Raw genomic sequence first — 14,603 nt, 5'->3', positions numbered from 1 at the left:
GTGAGCCTGTTTCCACACATCTTTTATTTAAGTGTGTGCATTAACCACTTCTAATCTCTCTAGGAGAATATATAGTAGCTCTTGAATTCTATGTACCTGGTGAGTGTGTGTATAGTCAGTAATTTTCTTTAAAATGTAAGCCTTCAGAACAGTCAGTTTACCTGTAGAGATGACCAAAAGCAGAGAGCTTTTTTACAAAATAACACTAAAATGTTAAAGCAGATAAAAAAGCACTTTTCATTTTGTAACTAGAGGTCAATTTCATTCCCTCTGGGGACTCTAGGGATCTAAATAATAGGGAGACTTCTAGACTTGTAACTTTATTATTAATCCTCTTATTTTACGTAAGAAGAAAATGTCTTGTTTAAGCTCGCCTATTACCAGAGCTTCTGCTCATTCTTGAGTACTGAACTATTAGTTGCTGGATGAACCAGTAACTAGTGCTCATAAAAATCTTGGCTCTACTGGAATGCTGGGGAGTTTTGTTGCCAATTTCAGCACCAATGAGCCTCTAATTGCTGCGTAGCTTATTTGAAGTGCTTTTCCATGGATGAGGAATGCCAGGTCAATTAGCTAACTGGATATATGTTTTATTTGCCTCACAGTACAATGTGCATTTTAATCACTTAATTCTAACCATCTATTTTTGTGTTCATGTATAAGCACTGTTTCTACTGAGACTAATGACAACACTTTTGTTATGACTGTTATCTTGATAGACTTGCACAATGCTTTCTCTCTAATCTGAGGTGGTTTTGGTGACTGCTTTTATTGTTTGTTTCAGAAACAACAGTGGTATCTTTATTTACAAAGTCAAAGTGTCAAGCAGAAGATGTCAGACAGTCATCTAGTGAGGTTCAATATTCTTAAAAGAAATAGATTAACACCTCCCAGGAGCAGCTTTAAATACTCAAATTTTAAAGACACATGTTGCACTTCAGCATTTCTGGACAGCAGATGCAATGAGTCAGGAAAAGATCCTAAGGCAGACTGCGAAGCAGCACCAAGCGTAACAAGTGTATCATTGCTACAGGGGCATTCTGAGCAGGCCCATCCAAGTGCCTTCTTTCCCAGGTCACCATCGATTGAAAAAGAATTGAATTCTATCTCATTATCAGAAGAAAGAGAAACAAATAGAAGTGCAGATTTTTTTGAAACTCCTAAATCAGGTAGAAAAGGCTCCTCGCTACGCAGAAGGCTGCTTTTACCCAATACTGTTGAAGCTGGCACAACTGCAGGATGCTGTGAAAGACAATTTAGTTCTTCAGGAAGCATCAGGAAAAAAATATTCTCTTGTGTTTTGAGCTCTGAAGAAAAGCTTTCACAAACTGCTGCATGTTCTCCAAAAGATAACGGTTACAAAACTCTGACAACTAGCACTTCAGAACCTGAGAATTCTAATCCTAATTCTCCAAAAAGGAGGCTTTCCTTTTCACAACAAAGGACTTCTACACTAGAGGAGTCCCAGTGTAAGGACCCCTTATTATTAGAATCAGAAGGTTTGTCTCCAATTCAGTGGAAGGATGTCGCTGCTAGTAACACTAATGAATTCAATGACAATATTCTTATGAGTGTTAGAGATGGGATGCTTAGGACTCCTACTTACACTAGGAGTAGCCTACCTGAGGCCAGTGAGGGCAAATACCTGACTTCTATCACCAGTCCAGTAGAGAACTTGAACTTTGGACTATGTGATATAAACTCTCCCCCTGTTAAGGTAGCAAATTACCCAGATCTTTCAACGCCTGAAGACAGTGGATATAATTCACTTCCTTTGGACAAATCAGGAGACTCATTGTCTGATTATGAGGGATCTTTCCAAGAGCTCTTCCAAAAGCACAGAGAAGATTCCAGAACTTTAGACAGTAAAAGAAAGACAAGAAAACTTGAGCGAGTCAGAAGGTTATCCACTCTTCGGGAACTAGGCTCCCCGTCAGAGACAGAAGATAATCATGGCAGTCCTACTTCAATGCATATGTTAACAAAAGAAAGAGACTTTGTCAGTGAAGATCATGAGTTAGTTCTAAAAGAACAGCCTAGTGGAGACCTGGTTGTAAGTCATGGGGATTTCTCAAGAACTCCAGCTCTGAAAATAGTTCATGAAATTTGCTTGCAGAGACAAAGATTGCACCAAAAGCAAATCTCAGAGAATATTGATGGAACAGAAATATTTGCATTAGATCATGTTCTTCCTGGACTTATTGGCAAGAAAATGGGCCTTGAAAAATTAGATATTTTAACAGAATTGAAAGATAGAAATTTAAAACATGTTCTTGCTATGGTTTTAGATGCTTTGACAGTAGAAAGTCTGTGTAGGTAAGTACTATTGCTTCACACACACAAAAAAAGGGAAAAAGGGATGCTTCTGCAAATGGATGAGAATAACTTCTGGAATACTGGGTGTTGTTGCCAACAAAATTTGTTTTTTTCTGAAAAATGAGACATTTTCTCATTGTTAATTAAGTAGGTCTTTCTGTGTAGATCTAAAAAATAAATAGGGGCATTAAAAAGCTGAAAAAACATGGAAAATTAATAAACTGAAAACTAAATCACAATACTTGTAAATTTTAAAATATATAAAAAATACTTTAAGCCTAGAAAGTAATTTATCCTCATTACAAGTTCCCAATAGTGCATAGCACTCAAAACACATTTTCTAGAATTTTTCTTGTGTATTTTATTTCCTCAGTTATTTCTAGGCACAAAGATGCTCAAAGAATTTTGATTCATGACTAATCTTCTCGATTAATTTCTAATCATAGCAACTGTTGCATTTAACACAATGCTCTTGATCCCTTTGTTGTAACAAAGGGAATTGGTGAATAGATGAAAGTCTAAGGGCACAGATGTTTTCAGAACTCTAAACACAAGTGTGACTAGAAACAATTTTGGTAAGTGGTTTATATGGAGGAAGAAATGAATTTATTTTCTAAGTCAAAGATGCTCTACTATTAATGTTGCTGTTGTTCTTTAGACTCTTCTGTTATACAGTGATATGTAAAGTATGACACCTGTATTTCATAACATAAAGAACTAGTCTATAGCAGCAGTCTGTAAAATGACCAAGAGTTTATGAAACCATGCAAAAATCTTTACTAGGTAGTCTTGCTATTATGACTTCTGCACTACTTGAAAAAACTTGAAAGTGGATCGATTTGTTTTTGTTTTTGTTCCAGCATTTGGAAAGTAAGCAAAAACTGGCGTGAAATCATTGTACAAGACAGAAGGGCAGATAAGAAGAGAAAGCTGTACACAAAACAGCTGAAAGAAGCAGCTCGGGTAAGATAGTTCTCAAAGGTGATTTTTTTTATTAATATGAAAGAAGATAGAAGGAAAGATGAAACATCTTGTATAGCTACAGAAAAGTAACTGACAGAGAGTTCCAAAATGAGCAGGTGATGGATTCTAACAGGAGAATGTAATGGCTCTTACTGCTTTTCAGGTGTCTGCAGTTTGAGTACTGGTCTTTCAACCATGTAAGACTCTTATTTACTCCTGCCCTTTCTTGAGAATCCTGTAGGATCTCTTCCTTGACTAATTCTAGCTTTAGATTTCAAACTCTGCACATACCATTGTCCCATGTTGTTTCCTCATGTTGTTCCTCCATTTCACTCTAGTCTGCACTGCTGTAGGACCTGCTCTACTTCCTGATTATTTTCAGGACTGCTTGTGTCACAGTGTAATGGCGTATTTGTGAACATCAGAAGAATATGTAGAAGGTTTTTTAAGGAGCTTCTACAGAAATAAGCATATTAATAGCAATATAGTTTTTCAGATCTTCCACATGATACATGCACACTTGCTTTTGAGATGTCCTAATTCACAAACATGAGCGCCAGTAGAGTGTGCTAAAAGGCTTTCTACTCTGCTCGTGGGACTTAGTTTTTGTTGATCTCTCTCTTGATCCCTTGCTAAATATAAACATTTAATGGTAAATACTTGTGAGATATATATATATTTAGATTTATATAGTTTTCTTATGTGTTGTTGCAGAGGGAAAAAACCCAAACAAGTAAAATCTAGCTGCAAATCCTAAATGAAATAAAATCCTAATTTTCTCCCCTTTTTTTTTAATAATTATAAACTAACAGGAATATTTATTGAAGGCTGAAGATGCTGCTACAAGACTTAATATTCTCAATAGATCTGCTCTAAGGCCTGTTCAAGCTCAAGCCAGAACTCCCGTTTTACAGACACCACCTTCACACACTGAACTTACACCTAGGAGATGCAGTTCTGTTCCCCACTCAGCTAGTAGGCAGGAAGAATACATGAAAGTAGGTATCTAACAAATGCTTAATTTTCAGTTTTTAGAACATTTTCATTTACTAGAATAAATACCTCTTTTCTCTCTCCTCTTGCTACAGGTTGCTAAAACTCTGTTCACTGATGAAGCTCTAAAACCCTGTCCAAGATGCCAATATCCTGCTAAATATCAATTGGTAAAGAAACGGGGACTATGTAGCAGAGAAGCATGTGCATTTGAGTTCTGTATTTTATGTCTGCAGGCATTCCATGGGTCAAAAGAATGTAATAGTTTATCTGCAAAACGGAAGAATAAAAAAGATGCTCCACCAGGAAGTGCCCAAAGCAAAAGAAATTTAAAAAGGCTCTAAATTTGTAAAGCATTTAACTTGCATTTAATTCTTTTACCCCTTCCCCTAAATTTCTGATCTTGTTCCTATGCTTCCTAAAGGTATGCATTTTGAAAGCATCATCCCATTTGTTCTTGTTGATTTACCAAGATAACCTCTCATGTATATATCTTAATTAACATAGTAGAATTTGGTTTTTTAAAAAATGAGCATTTAAAAATATTTTGTTTTGTTTTACCTGTTGTGTAGTAGGTAGAAACTAACATCTTAATTTTTAAATAAAGTGTCTTAAATGTAGTCTTTAATATTTAGCTTACATGACCTCATTGGTGTTTAAAAATGTTGTTCTTGTCTTAAAGACAAATTAAAGAAAATTATTTATAAAAAAGTCTTTGAAATCAGATTTATTTATTCACTTTAAATTATATTAAATATTTTAAAAATGTCTCAAGGTGGGACACTATGTACATTTGCAAAAATGCTTCTATTAATAAGGATGGTAAAATGTCAAAACTTATATATTAGTGGTCTGAATTTTTTATTGCAATAATTGATCTATTGTTCTCTTAGCCTCTGTAAAGGAATTCAGTAGAATAGTAATTTATAAACTAAACTGATGCTGTGTAGATATTCTGTTGTACTGAGTTTTACAAAGTTTTTGTCTTAAAAACTTTGGGTGATACTGTATATACCCACATATCTGAAAATGCTGTGGCATCACCTTTGCTGCTGTGAACTTAGCTTTATGCTTAATCTGACTTGACTTCAGCTCCCAGGTACTAGGTCACCTTCACACTTCTATTTGAGCAAAAGGATCATCTACAGCTAAAAATCACTCTTATCTCCAGATATTTATTTATTTATCTCCTAATAAAGGAAATTGAGGTATCTTGCTCTTGAACTAAATATGCTGATCCCTTCTAGAAAACTAACTCAATCTGCCTCTTGGACCTCCAACAATTTTTGTGTGGTTTTGGTTTGTATCCTAGCAATTACAAACAGCTTGAAATACAGGTGACAGAAATGGACGTAGTACTTCTTATGAAGATATAATATCAATTAATTTCTTGAAAGGACAACTGGGACAATATTATTGTAGAAGTTTGTCACAAGCATCTTGCAGAACTTTTATTGTCAGCTTGTGTTTATTCCTCACTCTCCCTCTGATGTTGTCTTTTGTGTTATATTTTTGGAGACTATGTGTATTTGTAGGTAAGCCTTAACACTGAGCTATTTTTAAAAGTCAGATTAAAAAAAATCCAAAAGAAGAATTTGCAAGTAAACCACAAGCTTCATATTTGCCTCTTTTAATACTTATTCACACATCTCTTTATTTTTAGTGTCTAAAATGACAAACTTCTATGATTCTTTATCTTATTATTTATTTATTTATTTATTTTTACTCAACCTGTGGATGTTTAAGCCAAATGGACCAGGATAATAACTTCAGGATGTTCTATAAACATCTCTTTGTGGTTCTCACCTCTTACTGTTGTGATCTCTAATTTGGTTAGTACTTTTACCATTCTTGATTTTTAGCATAGTAGTTTCTCATTGCATTTGGAAGGAGGAGAGACAACATGGTTAATAAAATGGTAAGGAAATTTTAACACTAACTCTATTAATCAAACGTTATCATTAAGGAAAAAGTCAACCCAATATATCTGCCAGAAGTTCATGTTTATTTAATAAATACAAGTATCAACACTTTAATTCCATACTTTTATATTTGTGTTTGCTGAGCCTTTGCCTTGTTCTTAGGTTAGACTGGTAGCAACTTGAAGGCTCCTCAGTCTGTTCTAAGGGAACAATTGAGGCAAAGGATTTGGGGACAAGATAGGGAATATAGAAGCATGTGCATGTAGGTTTGGTTTAGGAAAAAGGGCATTCATTACAGAGGAGGAGACTGCAAGTGGGACAATGGTTAAATGACTTAATTTTTTTAATATTTGTATTTCTCTAATTGTTTAGAGCTTCAGGTGTTCAAGGTCTACTTAAAAGTTAATTAGGTTCAAAGAACAATTGAATTTATTCTTTATTCCTTAGGTGTATAGTAAGTAACTATACTTTTTTAGAAATGCTTAATACTTTCTATTAAAGGTTAAAATGAACAGCTTTCTAGATGGGAAGTTCTATTACACAAGAATCTGAATATATGTTATTTATCTTTATAAAAATTTGGATTAGTTTTGTTTCTTGCTGTTGAATTACCAAATAAAGTAGGGGATGGTAGTAAACACAATGCAGAATAAGTACTGCATGTCATAACCCTTCAGACTGCTATTGTCATCACTGCATGTTACCTTTGCTAAATACCAATATCTCTAAATGTCTCAGTTTAAAAAAAAAAAGCTTTAAATGAGTTCTTGAAAATTATTGGAAAGTTATGATAGGCAGTGAGAGTATCTAGCTCACCTTTTGCTGTGGAGTGTTGCAGCACAATCCAGGAATGCATGGGGTTCAGTAGTTCTGAAAGTATTACTGAAATAGGTACCCTTGAGTGGAAAGCCATACAGGAACTCAGTCCTCCGTTTAAGAATCACTTATTAAATGTCTTTTCCATTTGAAAAAAATTTGGTAATGAGTCTGTGAGCTTTTCCAAAGCTTATAGAGGATAGAGTAAATTGGTTCTGGTACAGGCATTTTTTGTTTTTAAAGGTGGTATTTTTGATGTCTACAGCAGCTGTTCAACAAGGAGAAGTTTGAAAGGAAAAAAAAAAGTCCTCTTTCACAATTTAAAATATTTTTCTCTTCTTTTGGTGTACTTAGAAGTTTCTTGGGGTTTTTTTCCTTCTAGATCCATCTCACAAAAATGTCCTCCTGACACATCTCTTGCTCAGTGGGGTCTATCACAAATGTAATCTGGTGATTACAAAAGTAATCTGTGCTGTGCTGTCTGAGTGAAATGTGTTCTCTGTGGTCATCACTGCTTTATCAGAGGTGGGGGAAGTGAGAAGCTGGACTTCCCATCTCTGTGTAAATGTATTCTCTAAGACAGTGATAATTTAAAAAAAAATTCTTTTAAAATAAAATCAGCTTTATTCCTTGACACAAGGGAGAAATAAAGTAGTGATATGTTATTCTTTACCTACACATTAATAGAACACAAGGTATATGATAGCTATCTAATAGTCTCTAATAATTGGGTGAAAGGAATCAAAACACTTTCATTATAGGATTGCTTTATTGACAGAAATTAAGTATTGGGGGCAGGAGAGTGGCAGTAAAGAGTCCCTGTTAGTATGCTTTTTTCCTCTATACTGTATCTCTCAATTAGTCTCCATCACATATCACAAAGCTGTATAAGTCTGGATTTTGATGAAACAGCAAAAGAGAACCTAAGTTCTCGATAAAAAAAACAGACATCCAACACAAAACCAAACAATCCACCCCAGCACACAAACACCACCCCTAAACCCTGAAAATGACCCCCCCACCCCACCTCTCTTCCAACAAAACAAAAACTCAAACAGAAAACAGCTTACAAGTAGGAATTCATGTTTCTTTCTCTACTGGCTAAATTAATTCTTGGAGACCTGAGGGCTAGCACAGAGAAGAAGGATACAAAAGTACTCCTGGAGTAGAAATGACAATGATCAAGAGTATTCCTGATGCCTTGTGTAGGCTGACTCAGAACAGAGACTACATGGAGCTAAAGAATAAAGTAGGTACTGATTAGGAGGCATCAACAGATCCACCTTGGGCAGCACAAGAGCCCAGCCAGGGCTACACCCAAGATGAACCCAAAATGGGTGACCGGTCATGGGGTCTCTCACACTTTTGGTCCATTAGCATATTGGAGTTAATTGTCCAATTACAGCTTTAGCCCATGAAATCCCATCCTTTTTGTTTTTCTCTCTTCAGTCCACTGTTGTTTATGCTCTTGGGCCTGAGATCTCGATCAGCTGTCCTTGGGTCCCCAGCTAGAGAAGGAATTGTTTTGTCTACCTACTCTGTGAAGAGAGCTTGCTAAGCACTAATATGAAGCCCAGACCCACATGCTAAAGCAGCATAGACTCTGAAAAATATAAAAGCTAAAATCTGAGGCATCATTCTAAAATGTCCTACCCACAGTTATTCTCCAGCTCAAGATTTCTTCTTAAAACTGACAACAGATATTTGGAAAGGGAGGAGTGAATTGTCTTTCCCTCTGGAACATGGGGATAATGTTCAAGATAATATTTGGGTTAGTATTGGGCTGCTGTAAATTTTATTTTTGCAATCCTCATTTCCCTTCAGACAGACATGATCTATATAGTGGGAGGAGTGGCATTGCCTACAAATGCCCAGGGAATGAATTTAGTTTTTTGACCATGATGGTTTGAGCCAGAGCTGTGGGTTTAAATTCCAAAATAGAATTATTGGAAGTAACCTTTTGCTGCTGACAGATGTTGCTGCAAGAATTTTACTTCATAAATCTTTTTTTTGGAGCAGCAACCATAAACCTCAAGTGGTTTGTGAGAAGGAAATTGAAATTACTTAAGTCTCTGATCATTCTTTCCTTGGTGACAAGTATGGAAGAGCTTAGGCAAAAATGGTTATAAATCTTTGAATTGTTTATAGACTAGGGAATATTAGTATGTTTTATCACTAACTAGCCAAAAATGATAAAAAAATTGGTCATTAAGTAACTCAACACCATATGTCAGATCATTTTCCTATTCCATGTATTGGTTACTCTTTGAAATACCTTAGGCAATTGAGGCCATGCTGATTGATTTTAATACAAGAAGTAATTTATTTCTGTTTTCATAGGCACATGAAGAAATACAGCAGTGTCAGATTAGAAAGGAACTCCTGGAATCTAGTGCCAAGCTCTTATGTCAACTCATCAAATTCTGTCTTAAAACTGGTTAGAATACAGTCCCATTACCATGTTGGTGACCTACTCCAGATTGCTCTACTAGTCACTTAACCTGTTGCCTTTTTTTAGCACTGCTATTAAAATAGCTTTTCTGTATATCTAATCCTTCCCTTAGACTTCCCCAATATTATGAATGTCCTTTCACTGACAGAAATCCTCAGAATTTACTCTCATCTCTTAAGACAATCCAACAACAAATGCTGTGTCTAACAACTCCTCACTCCTCACTGTTTCTACTGGAATCTGTTATTTGATTCAATCCAACCAGTATCCCAAGTGAAACCTCCTCAAGAACTAGAATAATATTATAGCTTTCTTTTCTCTACAAGAAATACTTTGACTAATGTATACTAAGATAAGCATTTCTTGTATAGGTCTTCTGCACAGTCACAGTTCAGTCACTTGGTGTAGTACTCCCATATTCTTCTCACAAATTTTGGAAAGATCCAAATTTTTTTCCATAAAATTCTACTGAACTTTAAATGTGTCATCTCATACTTTGTTCTTCTAAGCTTCAGGCTTTTTTCTTTCTCTGCTTTAGTCTTGTAATGATTTAGTATTTGATGTGATTTTATTTTTACAGGTGCAAATTTTTTGTCTGTGCTGAATCTTATGGGATTATTGATGCAAAATATCTAGCAGTTTCTGTTACCACTTGTCAGATGCCGCAGCAGAACCTGACTGCTTTTTGGAAATGATGTGCTTAATTTTAGTTAAACAAAAACAAAGCTTGTTTTCACTTTCTTATTTTCTGAACTCTGATTAGTTGAAATACTCATTAAAAAAAGAATTAACACATTTTTTCTCTTTGATAAGCTTCTAGAGAGTGTTAGAACTTACCCAGACTTGTCGGAAGCCTAAATGCTAGTAAGACCTTATTGAGCTGGGTGCTAATGGATGAGTAGTAATGAAACCAGCCCTTCAGCTGAAAATATTGATGGCATGACATTTTAAATGAACTTACAAGCAGTGTCAAACACTCAAAGTTTCATGTGAAAGTAGACTTTTGACTTGAAGACTGGATTCAAGTGTTAAAAGCCCCTCTAATTTTCCCCCTCTGTGCTTTAACACTCATTCTGAAAGCAATTCTGCAACAGTGCTTATATCTTAATTATGCAGGCCCATTTAACCTCTCTGTAGGCAAATGGGATGTGGAAACCATGCATGTATTTCAGCTGATGCTTTTCACTCTGGACTTAGAGCGAAAAACCTATTTCCATAAACTACTTAAACTTAGATACTGTGTCATGACTAGAACCAGCTGAAGTGGTAGGAGGATAGTAACTGGGAAAAGAGGGACAGCTAGTTGGGAAGCAGTAGTACCCGAGATAAATATAGTAATGTTTGGTGAAAGTTTTTGGAGCTGCAAGATTATTGCTGAGATACTCAGCAGTTGTGCAGCAGTCTTCCACTTTAGCAAAAATGTTAATTATCATCCTAAAGTGCTGCAGGTTTCTAAATGGAGTACTCTTCTCTCATGTTCAGTGAGCAGACACTAAAGTTAGGAACCATCACGGGACCTGTCCGTGAGGATGGATATGACAATGATGGATTCAATTCTTATAGTAATACAAAGAGGACTATTATCATCATTAGAAACCAAGCAAGTCATATTTATTGCACATGCAATACAACCACTAATGCAAATTACCCTGTAAATTCAAAATGAATCTGTATCATAGGAGTGGATTGAATGTTTCTCTTGGTATTTTGCTTAAAGCAGAAAATTAATTCTTTTAACAGCCAACTCATTATCTGGGTGTAATATAATATTAGAGGCCTGAAGAACACATCTCCTACAAGTGCTTTGTTCTGCTAGGACTCAGTAACACAGTACCCGACCTATATTTAGACCACTGAGCTACAAAATGAAATTTTCCTCTGGTTTGAATACATCACATTTTCCTGGTGCACATTTTGGTAGATTAGATGCTCTGAAGATGGCCATAGCAAGATTTTTGGCTTTTAAAAATTAGTTCTGCTTGTGTTGCAAACATTCTCTCCTCTTTTGAAAAGATTTGTACAAAAGCAGCACTCTCATAAATGTTGCAATTTCAGTCTTCATTTTCCTTTATGCTTTTGCCCTTGTGTACTCTGTTGTGATGTACAAAACCTGTTACTGGGATGCAGTTACCTTTCAGCATTTCTGCTGGAAGTGTTTCTGTTAAGAAAATGTTCAAGACTCTGCATCCCAAATAGGCATAATGTGAGAAAGTACAATGAGTCCTATTTTCTGCTCCAAACAGAAATACTCACTGGGACACTGTGTAAGTTCCTGTTCTGGATTTTTCCTTTGTTTAAATAATTTTCATAAAGTAGTCCAGGGAGAGTGTCATAGAACACAGAATGGATACCAGTAAAACAAACTAATTCTTGAAATGCTTTGCTCAATTAACTTAAATGTGAAACTATCCTAATGTTGAACTGCTTTCCTCCCTGAAAATAGTCCTTAATTTCAAATGCTGATAATAAAATACCACAAGGGGGCACCAAAGGTTTTTCTTACACAACAGAACTCTAATTTTCCTTCCCTCTTTAACCCATACACATTAACTCAACGTTACAAATGCAAAATATTTTGAATGGCTTAAAGCAGTGCTGGCCATAATTCCTGCCCCCAGGAGCTGTGTACCAAAACCTACAAGAGGAGTGGGCATCCTGGGAAGCAATTCCCAGGTATTACTTCTCCAGGGCCTCCTTTACAAGGTGAAGCTGTGCTAGGCCCACAGCCAGCTGCTACAGCAACCAAGCAAGATCGTGGAATTACAGACTGGCCTGAACAGTGCCTCCTGGCTCAGGTCCTCTCACAGCCACGAACGTGGATTATCCAGCGGTCTCCATGCCAGTCCAGAGTAGAAAACATAACTCTTTCATGCAAGTGTTGCAGTTGAAACATTTGAGAATTCGTAGTTTCAGAAGGCGCAAACTCTGGACTTTATTCCTCAAGTACAGAAAATATATTTGATAATAAAATCCAATATGGTTTTATGAAGTATGAATAAAAGTGCCTCCTCTATCATGATTTTTAAATGACTGGAGGAAAAACATTGTATGCATTTTATTCATACTTAATTGATGTTCTAAGGCTTTAGTAAACAAAAAAGGGAATACATTAACTTTTTTACACTGAAATTGGAAAAGTCTAAATATTCCCATGTAACATATTTGAAACAATGTCAGAACGACAGACAGCATTTTAATTTAATTTTATTTTTAGTCTGTTGAATGAAGACTGGGTGAGAATTTAGTAACTTAAAGCATTCTTTATTTTTCAACTAGGTACTCCTGGAGTCTAGAAGAGCAATAGGTACTTAGGAAAGCAAAAAACCTACAAAATAAGATGAATGTAATTTTTGGATACTTTTCTGAAGCATTATTGAAATCTTAAGGAGCACTTATAGTTATGGATTCTCATATAATTCTCAGAACCTGCTGAGTAGACACTGCTGTGTTCTTGAAGTGGAGGAACACAAAATATTTTTTTTTTCTCCTAATTCTTTTTTTCTGCTTGATCAGTCTCCCAGACTATTTCATTATAGACCTCTACAGCAGCCACAGCAATGTAACAAAAATATGGGAACTGGTGGTCAGTGAGATGTTTTATCTCAAACAGCACTGTTGCTATCCAGACTTAATGCAATAAAAGTAGTATTTCACTTGGTTAACTCAGCTGGGGAATCCTGGGTTTGGAGGCTGCTGTTTACACCTGCTTGATAGCAAGACAGGGAAGACATGCATGCATCTAGTGTTTCTTGTTGGTATTTGACACCTGCTGCCAGGAGATGACCTGCTAAAGGACATTTGACATTACTGTCTATGCAATTGCTATCTGCTGGAGTGTCTTCATTATGCCTCTTGCATTGGACCTTTGGTGGACTGGAATACCTGTTAAGCCATGATCAAGAAACTGACCTGTCATAAACCAAGCTGTGAGTAACCCTAGAAAAAAAGTCATGAAATCTACTTGCGCAACTAGGAAGTGGTTGTACGTTGGAAAAGCTTAAGTTAGCACAGCCAAAATGTATTACAAACCACGTTTCCAGTTTATCTATATAGAAAATAGATAATAGACAATAACAATGCAATCTTTTGTACACAGTGCCAAAACTTTGAATACATCCCATGACAGTGAAATCTCTGTGAGAAATAACTGTCACAGTTTCTTCTGATCTGTATTATGTTTCAGCTGAAAGATATGCTACATTAACTCTAGTAGGGCTGCTAGCAAAAAATTCTCTCTGCCTTGCTGTAGATGTTTCTATCTTGTACATGGTTTGATAGTTCTGGCTCTAGTAATTCTTTCCTGATTTTCCTTCTGTCTTTGCAGAATTACTTTATTTCTAATAATAATTTCTAAATAATTTCTCTATTTCTCTTTTTATTTCTAATAATTTCATTTCATAATCTTGCTAAATAGCTTTTTCAATTAAGTGTTAATACTCCTTTCCAAAATTAGGAAAGGTAGTGTGAAATTCTCCTGAAGCTCTGGGAGTTATGCCTTAAAACAATAATAGAAATTTATAAAGACCTCAGATGACTGCAGGTGTGTATGCAGGAGGCATACACACTACTTGGCATGTAGGATGTAGTAAGAGTACAAATGTATATCACAAATTGCTAAGCAGTTCCTTCCAAATTCTGGTTCAGGCATGTCTCTGTATCCCCCTAATGTTTTTCAAGACCCATATTAAGCAAGTGGAAGTCAAACCTTACGTAAGGCCTTTAAATTTGATAAGACACCTCTATATTGTCCTGATAGAATAGGATTGTTATAGGAATCCTTGGGCTGTTGGCAACATGGATAAGTCAAGAAGTATTCTCCAGTGACTATCCAAATAAAGACTTCTGTAGAGGTAAAGCTCTTTGGACTTCCCTCTGAAAGTCTCCTCCAGTTAAAGGTTTCTAATGTTGATAGCCCCAAGCTAAGTTCCATTTCTTCCTTTACTGTTTCTGGAATAATAGAATTGTTTAGGTTGAAAAAGCCCACTAAGATCATTGAGTCCAGCCATTAACCTGGCACTGCAAAGTCCACCACTAAACCGTGTCCCTAAGCGACACATCAGAAGTCCCTTAAATACCTTCAGGGATAGTGATTCAACCACTTTTCTGTGTAGCCTGTTCCAGTGCTTGACAATCCTTTTGGT

General features: G+C 35.9%; 1 protein-coding gene across 1 annotated transcript; it reads left to right on the top strand.

Annotated features, from left to right (window-relative positions):
* The first annotated feature begins 832 nt into the window (after positions 1-832).
* Positions 833-4,616, top strand: FBXO43 (F-box protein 43). Its single transcript, XM_030943588.1, has 4 exons — positions 833-2,316; positions 3,177-3,279; positions 4,092-4,277; positions 4,368-4,616. The coding sequence occupies exons 1-4, from the start codon at positions 833-835 to the stop codon at positions 4,614-4,616; spliced, it is 2,022 nt and encodes a 673-aa protein (XP_030799448.1).
* The last annotated feature ends 9,987 nt before the right edge of the window (positions 4,617-14,603 follow it).

This window comes from Camarhynchus parvulus, chromosome 2 (genome assembly GCF_901933205.1).
Source record: "Camarhynchus parvulus chromosome 2, STF_HiC, whole genome shotgun sequence".
In the NCBI taxonomy this organism is placed as follows: Eukaryota; Metazoa; Chordata; class Aves; order Passeriformes; family Thraupidae; genus Camarhynchus; species Camarhynchus parvulus.
This window is presented reverse-complemented; position numbering and strand designations above follow the sequence as displayed.

Coding starts and splice junctions, on each gene's coding strand:
- FBXO43 (XM_030943588.1), top strand. CDS start 833: ATGTCAGACAGTCATCTAGTGAGGTTCAATATTCTTAAAAGAAATAGA. Junction 2,317..3,176: donor ACAGTAGAAAGTCTGTGTAG/GTAAGTACTATT, acceptor TTTTTGTTCCAG/CATTTGGAAAGTAAGCAAAA. Junction 4,278..4,367: donor GGCAGGAAGAATACATGAAA/GTAGGTATCTAA, acceptor CTCTTGCTACAG/GTTGCTAAAACTCTGTTCAC.